This window comes from Dasypus novemcinctus, chromosome 7 (genome assembly GCF_030445035.2).
Source record: "Dasypus novemcinctus isolate mDasNov1 chromosome 7, mDasNov1.1.hap2, whole genome shotgun sequence".
In the NCBI taxonomy this organism is placed as follows: domain Eukaryota; kingdom Metazoa; phylum Chordata; class Mammalia; order Cingulata; family Dasypodidae; genus Dasypus; species Dasypus novemcinctus.
The window spans coordinates 134,351,576-134,366,943 of NC_080679.1; the positions used below are offsets into that span (position 1 = coordinate 134,351,576).

At 41.9% G+C, this 15,368-nt stretch overlaps 1 protein-coding gene and 1 pseudogene across 7 annotated transcripts in view; both read right to left on the reverse strand.

Annotated features, from left to right (window-relative positions):
• The window catches only part of SAP130 (Sin3A associated protein 130), a 77,652-nt gene that overhangs the window by 55,272 nt on the left and 7,012 nt on the right, over positions 1 to 15,368 (reverse strand). For all 7 annotated transcript variants that reach the window (XM_058301188.2, XM_058301189.1, XM_058301192.1 and 4 more), the window contains exons 3-7: positions 14,791 to 15,023; positions 13,900 to 14,058; positions 12,295 to 12,406; positions 10,205 to 10,329; positions 8,464 to 8,588 (exon numbers count right to left, since the gene is read on the reverse strand). In XM_058301188.2, the coding sequence (XP_058157171.1) occupies positions 8,464 to 8,588; positions 10,205 to 10,329; positions 12,295 to 12,406; positions 13,900 to 14,058; positions 14,791 to 15,023 (754 nt within the window). The remainder of the gene's footprint in view (positions 1 to 8,463; positions 8,589 to 10,204; positions 10,330 to 12,294; positions 12,407 to 13,899; positions 14,059 to 14,790; positions 15,024 to 15,368) is intronic.
• LOC101418592 (deoxyuridine 5'-triphosphate nucleotidohydrolase, mitochondrial-like) lies at positions 6,131 to 6,701 on the reverse strand (annotated as a pseudogene).

The following is a 15,368-nucleotide window of genomic DNA, read 5'->3' on the forward strand; positions in this document are numbered from 1 at the left end:
CTTTCTTGAGCTGTTGAGCCTGGCAGATATCTGAGGGCCCAGTGCAGATATGCTAGAAGCAGCATCTACAGCAAAAGAGAGAACCGGTGTGCCTTTTTTATTTTCCCACCTTCCTGTTGTATATTTTTGGGGTCTGGTGGGTCCCTGGGGGACAAGGAGGGACCCTGGCCTGGATTTCAGCCTTGAAAGCAGCAGCTTCTGACTCCCACTGGCAAACAAGAAGAGACTGAGGTAGGCAGCACACCGCCTTCTTTCCCCCCCTTTGATAAATACGTTTCAGGTTGATTTTTTTAAAATGAGAAATTGTGGGTTTACAGAACAATCATGCATAAAATATAGGATTCCCATTAAAAATACCTTGCACTGAAGTGGTACATTTGTTACAGATGGTTACAGCACCCTTACAGTGGTACTATTAACTGCAGCCCATGGTTTAGCTGAGGATTCGCTGTTTCTGATGTGCAGTTCCATGAACTTTTAAAAAAAATTTTTATTCTAGTAACACATATACAACCTAAAATGTCCCATTTTAACCACATTCAATTATACAACTCACTGCTGTTAACTATGTCCACTGTGTTGTGCTACCATCACCACAATCCACTTCCAAATCTTTTCCATCATCTCAAACAGAAACTCTATATTTTAAACCTTAATTCCCCATTATTGTTTCCCCTGGTTTTTTCTTTTCCTTTCTTTTTTCCTCTCTCTCACTCTCTCATTCCCTTTTTTTCCATTTCTTTTTCTGCTTAGTCTGGCAGACTAGAGTGGAAGAACTAGATTTCCAGAGTGACCACAAGATAAGACTCAGAATGTCCAGTTCGCAACAAAAAAATTAGAAAACATAAAACAAGATAGGAAAGTATAGTCCAGTGACAGGATAAAAAGAATTCATCAGAAAAGATTCTAGAGGAAGCACAGCATCACTGAGCTAAAGGAAAACATGGACAAAGAACTAAAAGAAATTAGGAAGAAAATATATGAACAAAATGAGAATTTTAATAATGAGACAAAAACTATAAAGAAGATCCGAAGGGCGATTATGGAACTCAAAAGTACAGCTGAAGTGAAAAATTCAAAAGAAGGGTTCAAGAGCAGAATGGAGAAGGAAGAAGAAAGGATCAGCAAACTCAAAGACAAAACAACTGAAATTGTTTTGGTTGAGCAGAAAGAAAAAAGAATGAAAAAAAAAAGTAAGAGCCTGAGGAACCTGTGGTACACCATCACGTGCACCAATGTATTAACACATACCACAGGAATCCCAGAGGGAGAAGAGAGGTAAAAGGCCATGAACAATATTTACAGAAATAATGGCAGAAAACTTTCCAAACCTGACAAAAGATATGAATATACACATTCAAGATGCTTAATGAACTCCAGCAGGATGAACTCAAACAGATCTACACTGAGGTACACTATGATCAAACTGCCCAATGCTAAGGATAAAGACAGAATCTAAAAAACACCAGGAGAGAAGCAAAGTGCCATATGTAAGGATCCTAAATAAGATTAACATCTGATTTCTCGATACAAACCACAGAGACCAAAAGACAATGGGAGGTCATGTTTAAAGTGCTGAAAGAGAAAAATTTGCTACTGTGAATAAGGTACCCACAAAGTTCCCCTTCAAAAAAGAGACTGAAATTAAAACACTTTCTGGGAAGCGAATTTGGCTCAATTGATAGAGCATCCGCCTACCACATGGAAGGTCTATTGTTCAAACCCAGGGCCTCCTTGACCCGTGTAGAGCTGGCCCACGCGCAGTGCTGATGCACGCAAGGAGTGCTGTGCCACGCAGGGGTGTGCCCCGCGTAGGGGAGCTCCACGCACAAGGAGTGTGCCCTGTAAGGAGAGCCGCCCAGCGTGAAAGTAAGTGTAGCCTGCCCAGGAATGGCGCCGCACACACAGAGAGCTGACACAACAAGATGTTGCAACAAAAAGAAAGATTCCCCTGCCGCTGACAACAACAGAAGCGGACAAAAAGAACATACAGCAAATGGATACAGAGAGCAGACAACCGGGGGTGGGGGGAAGAGGAGAGAAATAAAAAAGGAATATTAAAAAAAAAACCTTTTGGAAGATAACACGGGAGCAAATCTTCACAACTTGGGATTTTGCACTGGATTCTTAGATATGACACCAAAAGCACAAACAACAAAAGACTCAATTGATAAATTTGATTTCATCAAAATTAAAATCTTTGTGCATTGAAGGAAATTACCAAGGCAGTGAAAAGACAACCCACAGAATGGGACAAGATAGTGTGAAACTAAATATTGGACAAAGGTTTAATATAAAGAATATATACAGAATTCCTACAATTCAAGAAAAAGATAACCAAACCAATTAGCAAATAGGCAAAGGACTTGCACAGACATTTATCCACAGGAGATATATAAATGGCCAATAAACACATGAAAAGATTCACAATATCAGCCACTTCATACCCACAAGGATGGCTATTATTGAAAGAACATAAAATAACAAGTGTTGGAAAAGATGTGGTAAAACTGGAAATTCCCGTTGCCGGTGGGAATGTAAAATGATTCAGACTTTCTGTAAGGTAACATGGCAGTTCCTTAAGAAGTCAAATATAGAATTACCAGTTGACCTTGCATTCCCACTTTTGGGTATAAGCCCAATGAGAGTGAAAATGGGGTCACAAAGAGATATTTGTACACCAGTGTGTTTTTTTAGCAGCATTTATTCACATTAGCCAAAAGATGGAAGCACCTCAAAAGTCCATTAACGGGTGGGTAAGGAAAATGAGGAAAACATACACGATGGAATATCATTCACACGTAAAGAAAAAAGTTATGGAAGAACCTTAAAAACATGCTCAGTGAAGCAAGCAATACACATGAGGACAAAAATTCTATGACATCACTGATAAGCAATGACTAGAAACTAGCAAATTCATGGAGACAAAGCAGATTAGAGGTTACCAAAGGAAGGGTGGGAGAGAAGTGAGAAGGAGCAGTGATTGTTAGGGGAAAAAAGGAAAGAAAAACAGCATTCATTGGCTACAGTGTTTAAATACTCTCTATTTTTCCCTTTTGTTTCATCTATTAATACTGTGAGATATGCTTAAAAATATCTCACTAAAACAAAAAAGGTTAAATAAGGAAGTCATGCACAGCAATGCACATACTCATAATTGTGCGCCCAAAAAGAAAAAAATGGACTAGAATGAATGTTTAAAAATACAATTCAAGAAAACTTTAAGAAATAAAGATAATTTGATGTTACTGACAGCAAAAGCACACAATGCTTCAAAACAAAATGCCGTATAATAGTCACCACAAAACATTTTCTGGTAAAGTAACTAATATTCAAAGATAAAGACTCATAGCAAAAAGACCAAGGTCCTTTATATTGTAAAGAAAACAATCAGGTGGCACTAGACTTCTCTACATCATCCAACTCTAGAAGGCAGGAGAGATATTTAGAAAGCAGGAGAGGAACAGCAATAAAATACTCAGGGAAAAAAAACACACTTTTGTATTTTGTACCAGCCAAACTATTGCTTGAGCATAAAGACATGTGACAAACAAATCTGTATATGTAAAAACTCGAAAATATTATTCATACAAGTGCATCCTGAAGTAGGGAATAAATTTCATCCAACCTGGAGCAGGTGACAAAAAAATGGTGGAAAAAAAAACAGTAGATAAAATTGAATCTATTTAGAAGGACTAAGACTACTCATATTTTTTAAATAAAAAAGTAAAAACTAAAATTTTTTGACCTTTCATTCTTCTTTGTCTTGCACTAATGTAATCATCATTGAAGCTATCTGTCCTTGGAGAGCTTGTTAGTACTATACAGAACTGTTTTTTTCCTGGGATATAGTGCTTCGAATATTTTTTATTTCTCCTATGGAAACTGACCAATTTAAACATTCTATCTTCAGTGAGGCAGGAGAGAATAGGGACCTAAGGAGGAGAGGCAGAAAACCTAATATAGTTCCACACAAATACCACCCAGTAGAAAAACACTGGAGCAGCATCCTGCTGAGCTCATGTAGCAAGCTACCAGGAGGCAGCTGGTGCCTGGCGACGTGTACAAGTAAGTTATGGGAATGCAGCTTGCAGCTTTCATCCATCAGCTGCAGAAACAGTTCTGGCAGCTTGTGCCCACTGACTGCACAAACAAGTCCCAGGAACGTAGCATGTAGTGTTCACCCAGCAGAAAAAGGAGAAAAACAGGAAATTCCCATACTACCCACCCATTTTCACAAGCCCCTTGAGCAGCAAACCTCAGCAGGGCTTAAGAGCAATTGTCAGGAGCCAATTACCACCAGACAGTAAGCCCTAACCCCTAAGTGAATCAGATCACCCAAAACAGTTTCCCTGCTTTGCCTCAGATATGTCCATCAGCGTAGACCCTGGAGCCCTGTATCCCACAAAACAGAGGCCGCATGGTAGGCGCCTCTCCCTGGAGGGTGCCCGCCTTACACTCTTAACGGTATGTTTCTGTTCTCTTGCTTTATCCACCAATAAATTCTGCTTGTCTAATTTGTGGCTTGTCCTGTAATTCTTTCTCGCGATGAAGCCAAGAACCTAGACATCAGCTCCAATAACATTCAGAATTCAGAGAGAGTTGGATATTAGCAAATTACAATAATTATAGATAGAAGTAGAAAAATCATGATCATTGATTGGGGCTTGTCTGTTTACGGCAATACTGCATTTCTGGGAAATGGACTTTGGCCCAGTGGTTAGGGCGTCCGTCTACCACATGGGAGGTCCACGGTTCAAGCCCCGGGCCTCCTTGACCCGTGTGGAGCTGGCCCAAGCGCAGTGCTGATGCGCGCAAGGAGTGCCCTGCCACACAGGGGTGTCCCCCGCGTAGGGGAGCCCCGTAGGGGAGCCCCACGCGCAAGGAGTGCACCCATAAGGAGAGCCGCCCAGCGTGAAGGAGGGAGCAGCCTGCCGAGGAATGGCGCCGCCCACACTTCCCGTGCCGCTGACGACAACAGAAGCAGACAAAGAAACAGAAAACAGACAACCCGGGGAGGGGAATTAAATAAATAAAAATAAACCTTAAAAAAAAAAAAAATACTGCATTTCTAGTGCCTGGCACATAGGAAGCACACAATAAATACCTGCTATACAATCGAGTACTAACAATGACTGATGAATTTAATTCAATATCTACTTTTTATTTTAAAAAGCTCAATATACTGAAAAAGATGGGTACTTCATTAACATAACAAAAAACCACAAAACCTCAGCCCAATTTTCATCATCTATTATAAATGCATTTTATCATATCATCTAAATATAAGAACTTTGCAAAAATAAGTTAAATGAGCAATAAGAAATAACAGTCTATTTTAGGCTGAGCAGTTGTATCTTTTTATACCACAGGCAACAACTTCAATTCCCACAAAGCAGATCCTCCTATTTTTTATCAACGAGGGGTCTAAAGATCAGAGAAGTTTAAGTAACTTGCTTAATGTCACACAGCTAGTAAATGATAGGGTGATAGTTAAAAATAAGGGCCTGGGCACATTTTTCAGGTAAATGTTACTTCCTTTAGAATCCCATCATAGGACATTCTATTCTAGTCGGTCCTCTCAAAAGCTCAAAGGCCTCAAAAAACTTTAACTGTGGCTCATATGCTGAGGAGTCCCAAATTTAATAACTTCAGTGGACATCTCTGAACGTCATCCAACTGTTGACAAGAGACACTTGGTTTGTCCATAGATAAACTCAGTACCCTCAAACTCATCCTTTTTTCCTAATACCTGGATTCCTTCCCTGCTTCCTTTTTCATTTAACTTTAATCTCTCCTTTTTATTACCTTTCAGTTCAGTTTACGCAATAATTTGTATCCGTGAAAGAATTAAAGTGTACTGAATAAAAGGTATTGTTTATAAAGCAATTCATGCAAAATAAGTTACTAAAGGAGTACCATTTAGTGAATTAAGTACATATTTTTAAATAGATGTACATTTATACATAAAATGAACTGGAAAAGAAACTGCTTGTATTAGGGCACTGCAAAGCAGATTCATGTACAGCAATCAATTAGTAGAAAAATACAAAGTTTCTATGTGATCCCGCCAGAGGTGCCCTTTGCTTGATCATAAGAAAACCAAATGTTTTTAGAACTTAAAGCTTAATAGGTTTACAGACGCACAAACAGCAGAACACCTTAAATGAAAGCACTATTGTTAAGAAGAAAAAAGCATATTTTCTATTCTTGGCATAAACTTTAATTCTTTCTAGTAAAACCAAAACCTCCTGAACCTCAAGTGACATCCAAAACTTGAACTTCCTCTATTTCTGGATAAAAAATCTGTCCACAAATGAGCTGTGCAATTCTATCACCCTTTTTCACTTCAAACTTTTCTTTGCCAAAATTAAAGAGCACAACACCAACATTTCCTCTATAATCTTCATCTGTGACACCAGCTCCTACATCTATGAAGTGTTTTACAGCCAGTCAAGAATGTGGAGCTACTGTTCCATAACATACAGAAGGAAGAGCTGTTTTTACAACAGACTCCTCCATGGGTGGTAGGGTATAATCATAGGAACGATACAGGTCACGGCCCACGGCCCGTGCAGATCGCTTGGCTGGGGCCGTGGTGTATTCCGAGAGCCAGGCAAGGCAGACAGGCACACCTCCCTACTCCACAGGCCAGGTCCACCTGCTGGGGAGATGGCAGGGATCTCTTCAGAGCAGAGCATGGCAGTGCAGAGAGCAGGAACCAGAGCTGAAGGGAGAGAACTGAATGAGAGAATGAAGGATGAGCCTGGCGGCTGGGAACAAACCATTTCCTTTTTATTTATGTGTTCAACCAAAGAAGAAACCTAGGAGGCATCTCAGACTCCTCCCTCCCTCAGCAACCTGCCCTGCTTCTAACTGGCAGTCACGTCCCAGTGATGGCCCCCAGTTTCTGACAATTCTATCCCCCATGCCTACTATCCTTTCTTTCCTTGAGTTAATCACTTCCTGTTTACCATACTGTCAAAGACTCTAGGCATTCACATATCCAATAGCAAGAAACAAGAAAGACCACTGGAACTTTGCATGCTCCTAGAAAGACCTGTATCCTGCTGCTTTTCCAAACCCTTGGAGCCCTGTCACCATAACATGGCACGGAGATCAAGAGGACAAATACCATCGTGCCTTCATCCCTGACTAAGCCAGCCACCAGGAGCCTCTGAAGTCATCCTCAGCAACCAGATTTTATCCCTGGAGGGTTCTGTAAATCCCTTCCAGGCACTAAGTTCCCTTTCAAACACCCAATCACTCCACTGTACCCTCTGGGCTTACAATCCATCTGAGCAAAATTCCCGACACTCTCAACCTCTTCTCGGAATCTGTTCCTTATCTCCCTAAAGAATCTAGACCATCTACTGAGAATACTACTTCTTCCAACAGCCCTCTGAAGCAGGAGCCATTTTCTCTCACAAACTACTCCCCTATCTCCCTCCAAACCTCTTATCTAGACTCCAGTTCATATATCAATGTCTTAACATCTCCAACTGGATGCTTAGAAGTCTTCAAAAGTTTAAAATGTCCAAAACCAAAGTCTGGAATTTCTCCCCCAAACCTAGTCCTCCCACTGTTCTCCAGCTCATGTTAATGGCAATTCCATTTTCCTTTTCACTGCACAGGCCACATAGTCAGGCATATCCTGACTCCTCTTTTTGTCACACCCCCATGAAATTCTTCAGAAATCCTTGTGGCTCTATCTTTGAAATAGATCCATCATCTCTCCTAGATGACTATCACAGAGCTCTAACCTCTCTGCTTCCAACTTTGCCTCTCCACAGCCTCCTCTCTCCAAAGCAGCCAGGATGAGCCAATGAAACTTCAGACCACGGTGCTGCTCTGCTCTAGACTCCCCCAAGGCTTCCTGGTGCACTCCCATAAAAGCCCAAATCCTTACAGCAGCTCTTACGGCCCTGCGTGATCTGGTCCCCTGCTGTGTTCTGAGCGAATCTCCTGCCACTCTGATGCCATAAGCCTCTTGCTGCTCCTTGTGTGGCAAACACACTCCAGGCTCAGGGCCTTTGTACTTAATGTTCCTAATTCACAGAATGCTCTTCTCTTGAAGAGTCAGTTAGTTCACTTTATATCATTCCTTTTCTGCTTAAATGTATTCTTATCAATAAACCTTCCCTGACCACCTTACATGAACTAGTAAGTCCCGTCATTCCAAATCCCCCTCACTCTACTTAATTTTTCTCCAAAATACCTATCTCCATCTAACTATACATTGGTTTACTGCATGACTCCAGCCCCCAAAATAAACTCTATGACGGAAAGAATTTCTATCAGCTCACTGTTTTATCCCCAGTATCTAGACTAGCACACAGTTCATAAAACAAAAACAAAAACAAAACACTCAGAGTAAATACTGAGTTAAAGACAGAAAGAGAGAAAGGAAAGAAAAAAGGAAAGAAGATGGAAGTGGCACCATCTTCCCACCCCCAAACATACCTAAGTGCCGAGTCGGTAGCATGTGCTGCTGTGGTCGTAATGACTGGAGACTGGGCTCTGGTGGCCGAGACGGTGGCTACCACGGCAGGCGGGATGGTATTGGAGGAGGTCACGGGTGGGCGAGACTACCAAGAGAAGACAGAACTTCTTGTAAAACAAAAAGCAAGAACAAAATACAGTAAGCTAAGCGCTAATATTATCATATGAAACTTGAACCTCCTCATTAACGTGTTTCTGGCCACATGAAAGTCAATTCTCGCCATTGTGATACCAAGAAATTCTCTTCAGAGAGGTTGCTAGACGACCAAGAGTCGGAACTGTCTATTTCATCTGGGCAGCACTCCAGTCCCTCCTTTCCAAATATGCCTGGAGTCAAAACCCTGCCCCACCATCCATACCACCTGGACTCATGTCCTTCGGTTCCAGTATTTCCACAGAGTTGCTGTTGGTCTTGGTGCAGACACTTCACAGTGATACACAAACAAGTGCCCACTGGGCTGTGGACAGAGCTTCTGGCTCCCAGGGTGTCTATGTTATCATGCAAAAGGCAATCACCGGAGGACAGCACCCTTCGCCAGGGGACAGCTCAGGTGCCAGACGCTTGCTCGACATCTCCACCTGGCTGCGCTGCATTGCCCACCAGAGCTGAGGGTGGAGCCACAGCTAGTGTTCCCACTCTCCCGGTCACTCTTCCAGTTAGCCAAGCTTTTCTGAGGGGACCTGTCACATGCAGTTACAGTGCCACCTCTGCCCAGTTTTTATTGCTGTTTTTCACCTCTAGCCTTCTTACCTGCTGTTCCTACTAAGTACAGCATCCTATCGCACACCACGGCCACTACATTTATCTTCCTCATCGGTGATCTCCCTGTCTTGGTTTGCCTCTTTCTCTAATCCTTCCCAGAGGCCATCTATACCCCTGGGGAACTAGTCACATTCCAAACGTGCTCTGCTGGCCAGCAGGAGGTTATGTTTTAATTTGAGAGCTTCAGGCTGGACATGGAATATCCAGTGTCCTAATTGGCACTATTCCTTAATGTCAAACCCAGCTGCTTCACACGTATTACCTGCCTGGCACCTGAAGGCAGGTGAATTTCCAACCCTTTTATGTAATTCAGCCAGATTATTCTTCAAAGATATTTCTTTGATCACACATTACTGTGTTCAAAATCTCAGTGGTTCCCTGGAATCTACAAACCGTTTATACTCCACAGCTCCGCAAGGTTCCCAACTTAATCCCCAGATACACATTATCACCCATTAATACACTGTCCTTCAGAAGCACTGAGACCACAGAGTTCCTTGAAAGTAAGTTGAAAGTCACGGACCATCTTCCTGGAAAAACACTGATAAAAGCAAAAATGTGCATAAAACTGTTAGGGCTCCCTAAACCCATCTAAATTGGAAAGTCTGAGTTCTAGCCACCTTAAACTAAACAATGTCTGGCTCGGCTATGACTGTCACTCTCTCCTTACCCTTATTCATAGCATTTGTCCCCTTAAAATGTCCTCCTATTTCCTTCTCTGAATCCTCATTTTCACACCCATCCCAATAAAGACCTTCCTGTACCACCTGTCCTCTAAATCCCTTATCATACGACATTACACTAACTCAACCCTCTCTAGGTCTTGGCAATTACATCAAAAGTTACGCGAGGTCAAGGGACCCGCGAGCAGCCAGCAGGCCAAGGAACGCAGAGTGCGCGCGGAATGCCTGCTGGCCAGCGACCCCAGCCCTGACGTGCCTGGATCGGCTGGTGAATGATGTGCTGTACGGCTGGTTGAGCGGCGGCAGCATTTGGCAACTGAGAAGTTGGCCTCAGGACCGTGGTGACTTTAGAACTGGACATCACAGCCGCAGCTGCTGCACCTGAAAACAAGTTTTTAATAATTAGTAGGGCTTATGCGCTCCTAATTGAAATAGAGTCAATTACATTCCCTAGGGTGGTAGTCACAATATCTACGACTCGGTAATATCAGTGCTCCTCAAACATTTTAGCTGTAGGAGACCTTTTACATTCTTAAACATAACTGAGGACCTCCACAGAGCTTTTGTTTGTGTTACATCTACCAGTTTTTATCGTAATAAATTTTACACTGAAAAAACCCTTCAAGTATTTATTTAGACATAGTGATAAATCTATATATGTAAAGATATTTTAAATGAAAATATCCACATTAAAATATTTAGTGATAACATTGTTTTATATTTTTACAAATCTCTTTTAATGACTGAAAGGAAGATCCTCATATGGGCTTCTGCATTTACTCTATTGTGACAGTATCTAAAGAAAATATGCCTCACACAGACATGTAGTTGGGAAAGGGAAATGTATTTAATAGTTTTTCCAGAGTTGTTGATAGTCACTGATATCCAAGAAGTGGTAATTTAACAATGAGTTCTTAGCAACATGGAATCTGAAACCATTTCAATGAGCTCTGCATAATCTCTTACAACAAAATCCACTAGTCTAAAAATCCACTTTAATGACCCTTTTACACATGCATGATTTTACAACATAATGCACTATCATTTGGAAAATACTGGTTCTTTGAGGTATGCAGAGCATCTCACTGTTGACAAATTTGAAAAACTCTCATTCATTAACACCAATCTTGTTAGAAAAGTCTTAGAACATTAGAAAACTATTGGGAAGTTGTCACACTCACAGTGGAAGACATAAATTTTTCGAAATTCCAATTTTCACTTGAAAACTTCAATTTTTTCACTGGCAACAAATACCAGTTGTTTTCCTTGATAAAAGGCATGCCAAATGCATGGTTTTGACTGTCATTCTTTCAAGTAAAAAAGGTGTTTCACAAAAAATGTGGCTAATATACCTCACAACTCAAACATTCGCACAAGTGTTGCTTCTCCAGGCAATCATCGTTTTCTAGCATTCAGCAGAAGGGCATTATTTGTACTTTTCGTCATGCAGAAAATTAAGAAGACAAACACTCAAAATTATCAAGATTTGATAATTTGATAATTTTAATAATTTCATTGACTTTTCAAGGACATCCTCAAATGAAACTGGCTTACTTTCTTTTTTTCAAACTGCAAGTACACAGTAGTGAGGGACATAGTGCCGAGCACAGTCTGGAGCAGCTACCTGCCTTCCTGCGAAGGCACCTGTAGTCTTGCCACCAGCAAAGGGCCATGGTTGACATTAGCCATCACAGCCTCTGTGCCATCGAAGACTAAAAACATCCTAGTCTTTTTATAACAGTTTTGTCCTTGCAGAAACCTTGAAAGAGTTTGTAGACCTGAAGTGAGGTCTACACTGGGCTATGTCGTGGCCAAGTAAACCTGGTTTTGTATTTAATGTGATTTTGTCAACAATTACTGTATACTCTGCAGGAAAAGGCACAATTTCTGCTGGCCAATTAGTTAAGAGAGTTCATCCTATTTACCTATCTGAATTTAATTGTAAGAGCAAGTTAATTCTACAGCTTTGGTGAGTTAAAATTTGAGAAGCCATTATCACTAAACACTTAACATTCAGTTACTAATACAATTGACTTATAAAAAATGAAGACCACATTTAGACTATCACAGCTTTGAGGAGTTCCTCAGTACAAAGGGAAAAATCCTTGCTAAAAATTTTCATTGCTTTAAGTTAATACATACATACACCCCACACACTTATTTGCCGTGCTGCACCTGTACTAGGTGCATATTAGAACATGCCAGAGAGGTGCATTGCTCCAAGCTGACCTCTACTGTCCTACAACTTTACTAAGGACGATTCTGGATTCTTTGTGTTACCATATCTTCTACCAAACGTGTAGGTGTCATTGCATTGTGAGAGTTTGAAGAGCACATGTGGGCTACCTCGAGGCAAATGTGACGCTCCGATGTGAAGAGGGGGCCCAGGCGCGTTGCTGCGTATGATAGACATCTGCACATTTGTGGTCATGATGTGATGCAGGTTACTGGGGTGTCCCTGCAATAAACAGGATACAAAGTCATTTTCATGTGCTGGGCCATTCCTTAGCCGCTGTTTTCAGAAGGTCAGTTACCTCCAAAAGTGGGGGGATCCCTTAGATAGTGAGCACCTAAAGGGAAAGGATGAGGATGCTTAGCCTTTTCTACTGCAGAATACTGCAGAATGGTGCACACAAACAGGCATTTAAGGGACTGGGAGGACCTGTCACCTACTTCTGGCCCAGCTGACCCTGTTAACAGAAGACACATCTGATTGCCCTATTTCAGAAACCCTCTTCAATATTAGCCGTTCACGCTTGCTTTCTCTGCTCTAGTCAAAGCTTATTTTCCCCATTATCACTATTTCCTTTATGTAATTCTCTGCTGGCATCCATTCTTTAATGTATGTAGGATTTTAAGTAAATTTCAGCCAGCATCCAACAGTCTACTTCCCTACCAGCCCTCTGCTTCACCCCTTAAACGTCCCTTCCTCACATTCTCCCAATCCTCTCACTACCTATGCTTCTCAGATTGGCATCCAGTACTTCTGGAGTACTCAGACGCATGATAAAAGGAAAAACGCAGGGAAGCGGACTTGGCCCAGTGGTTAGGGCGTCCGTCTACCACATGGGAGGTCCACGGTTCAAACCCCAGGCCTCCCTGACCCATGTGGAGCTGGCCCATGCGCAGTGCTGATGCGTGTAAGGACTGCCCCACGTAGGGGAGCCCCACGCGCAAGGGGTGCGCCCCGTAAGGAGAGCCGCCCAGCGTGAAAGAAAGTGCAGCCTGCCCAGGAATGGCACCGCACACATGGAGAGCTGACACAGCAAGATGACGCAACAAAAAGAAACACGGATTCCCGGTGCTGATGATAAGGATAGAAGCGGTCACAGAAGAACACACCGTGAATGGACAGAGAGAGCAGACAACTGGTGGAGGGGGGGTTCGCAGAAATAAATAAATAAATCTTTAAAAAAAGAACAAACAAAAAAATGCAGTGCATCTTTTTGGAATACCAATTTTTCTTGAAAACATGAAGGAGTTTTAAGATTGAATTTTTTTCACTAAAGTAAGTAATTTGAAATATTTAAACACTAAATCAAAAACACATCATGGAGCAGGAAAGAAAAAACATTTAAATTAAAACAGGAGTCTCCACTATAAACATTCATGTCCGGTGCGATGCCTGCGTGGATGAGCCACTCCAGAAGAGCTGTCCCACGCTCCTGCTGAGGCCTTTATGATCCCATGGACATCCTCTGCCTAGGGGCAAGGACTAGGTGACCTTCATCTGCATCGCACAGGGAAGGGGGTGGCTGACAAACAGCAGGCAATCAATAAATAACAAAGACCATATTGCACTTTGGATTCTACTCCTTAAAGCTATTTTTCTCTCTCAAGCCTATCTTCCCCTTGCTGTACTAAATAAAAAAGTACCTAATGTACTGCTGGTATTTCTGATCAACAATTTGCATCTCAGTTCAAAAATCAGGAAATTAAGAAGAAAAGCACCTGTTGTCCACTGATTGTTGCCACAGGAATGGCTGAAGCTTGAGGGATGCTACTCTCCATGGTAACGGTGACCTGCCCTGGAACCTTGGGGGGAAGTGACAAGGTAGAAGGTGGAGCAGGAGCAATGGGGCGGCTAGGTATGGTGGGCTTCGGGGGTGGCTGCAAACAGAAAACCACAGAAACATATCAATAACCTTTCACTAAGGACACATTTTCATTCTTTACTTAAATGTACAAAGATCAAACCTGGAGAATGTTGTGAAAAATGCCACAAATTGTATCTATTTTATCTCTCAGCACCATAGCTTTCCATATATGTACTAACATGGCCATTTCACAGATGAAGAAATATACAAAGTAAGGCAAAGTGACAAGCTCAAAGCCACAAAGACAGTAAAAAGCAGAACTGGGACTAGAGCCCAGAGCTACATGGCTCACGGCCTGCTCTCTTTCTTCTACACAACGCTGTCTCCCAAATTTATGTGGAAGTAAACAAAACTCCCAGGAACTGAAACATAACCACACGGTACTTCAGCAACGTGATTTTCTCGGATACCCTCAAATTAGCAAGTTATTAAAACAAAACCTTGGAAAAGAGTGCCACTTCAAGATAAAAACTGATATAGCACTCCCATGACTTTAAAAAAAAAACAAAAAAAACAAAAAACCCAAAACAGATAATAGAGAAGATGTCCTGTGATGCCAACTGCTCAGTGGCAAAAAACTAGGAAATGCTGAACAGCAGAGCTTAGAGTTAGAGAAGAGCCAAACGAATATGTCAGTAAGAAAAAGAAAGTACGACCCTAGGATACAAAGATAGCATGAAAATGGCTGTAAACATCAGTCAACCTTTAGTTGTGATTTAGTGTAAAACTTTAACTTCTCTATTACCTTCATAAGTCCCTCCGAAAACGAGAGTGGCACTGCTGGCGTCAGATGGGCTGGTGGGGCCGTCACCGTGACAGGCGTACCTGAGGCGACATGGTGTGTGGACAACATCTGGACCTGTGGATAGGGCCTTACCACAACGGGCTCTTGCTTCTCTTCACGGGACTGCAGGGAGCTGCTGGAACCCAGGTGCTCCCTGGCAGTGACTTCGGCATCTCGACTAGATTCATCATTGACTAATAAAGACAGTAAAGGTTAAACAGTGTGTCATATCCATCCAAAGTTAATACAGCAGCGTGTACAAGAGTGGCACTGGCGGCTAAGTTTCAAGTTGAACAAACTGATATTTCCTTTTGAGATTTTCTTAATAAGGAGAATGTGGGCACTGGTTTCCCATGTGGACATCAGACCTCCAAGTCAAGTGTGGAGCACAGGACTCATTTGGATATTGTGCCTTGCCCACTCCCATGAGCCAAGGGCCTAGCAACCATTGAAAAGGAACCCCAAGAATTGAAAATGTAATAAAAAAATTTAAGACAATGTCATGTAAAACATTTATGAAAAATAAAAATACAACATTT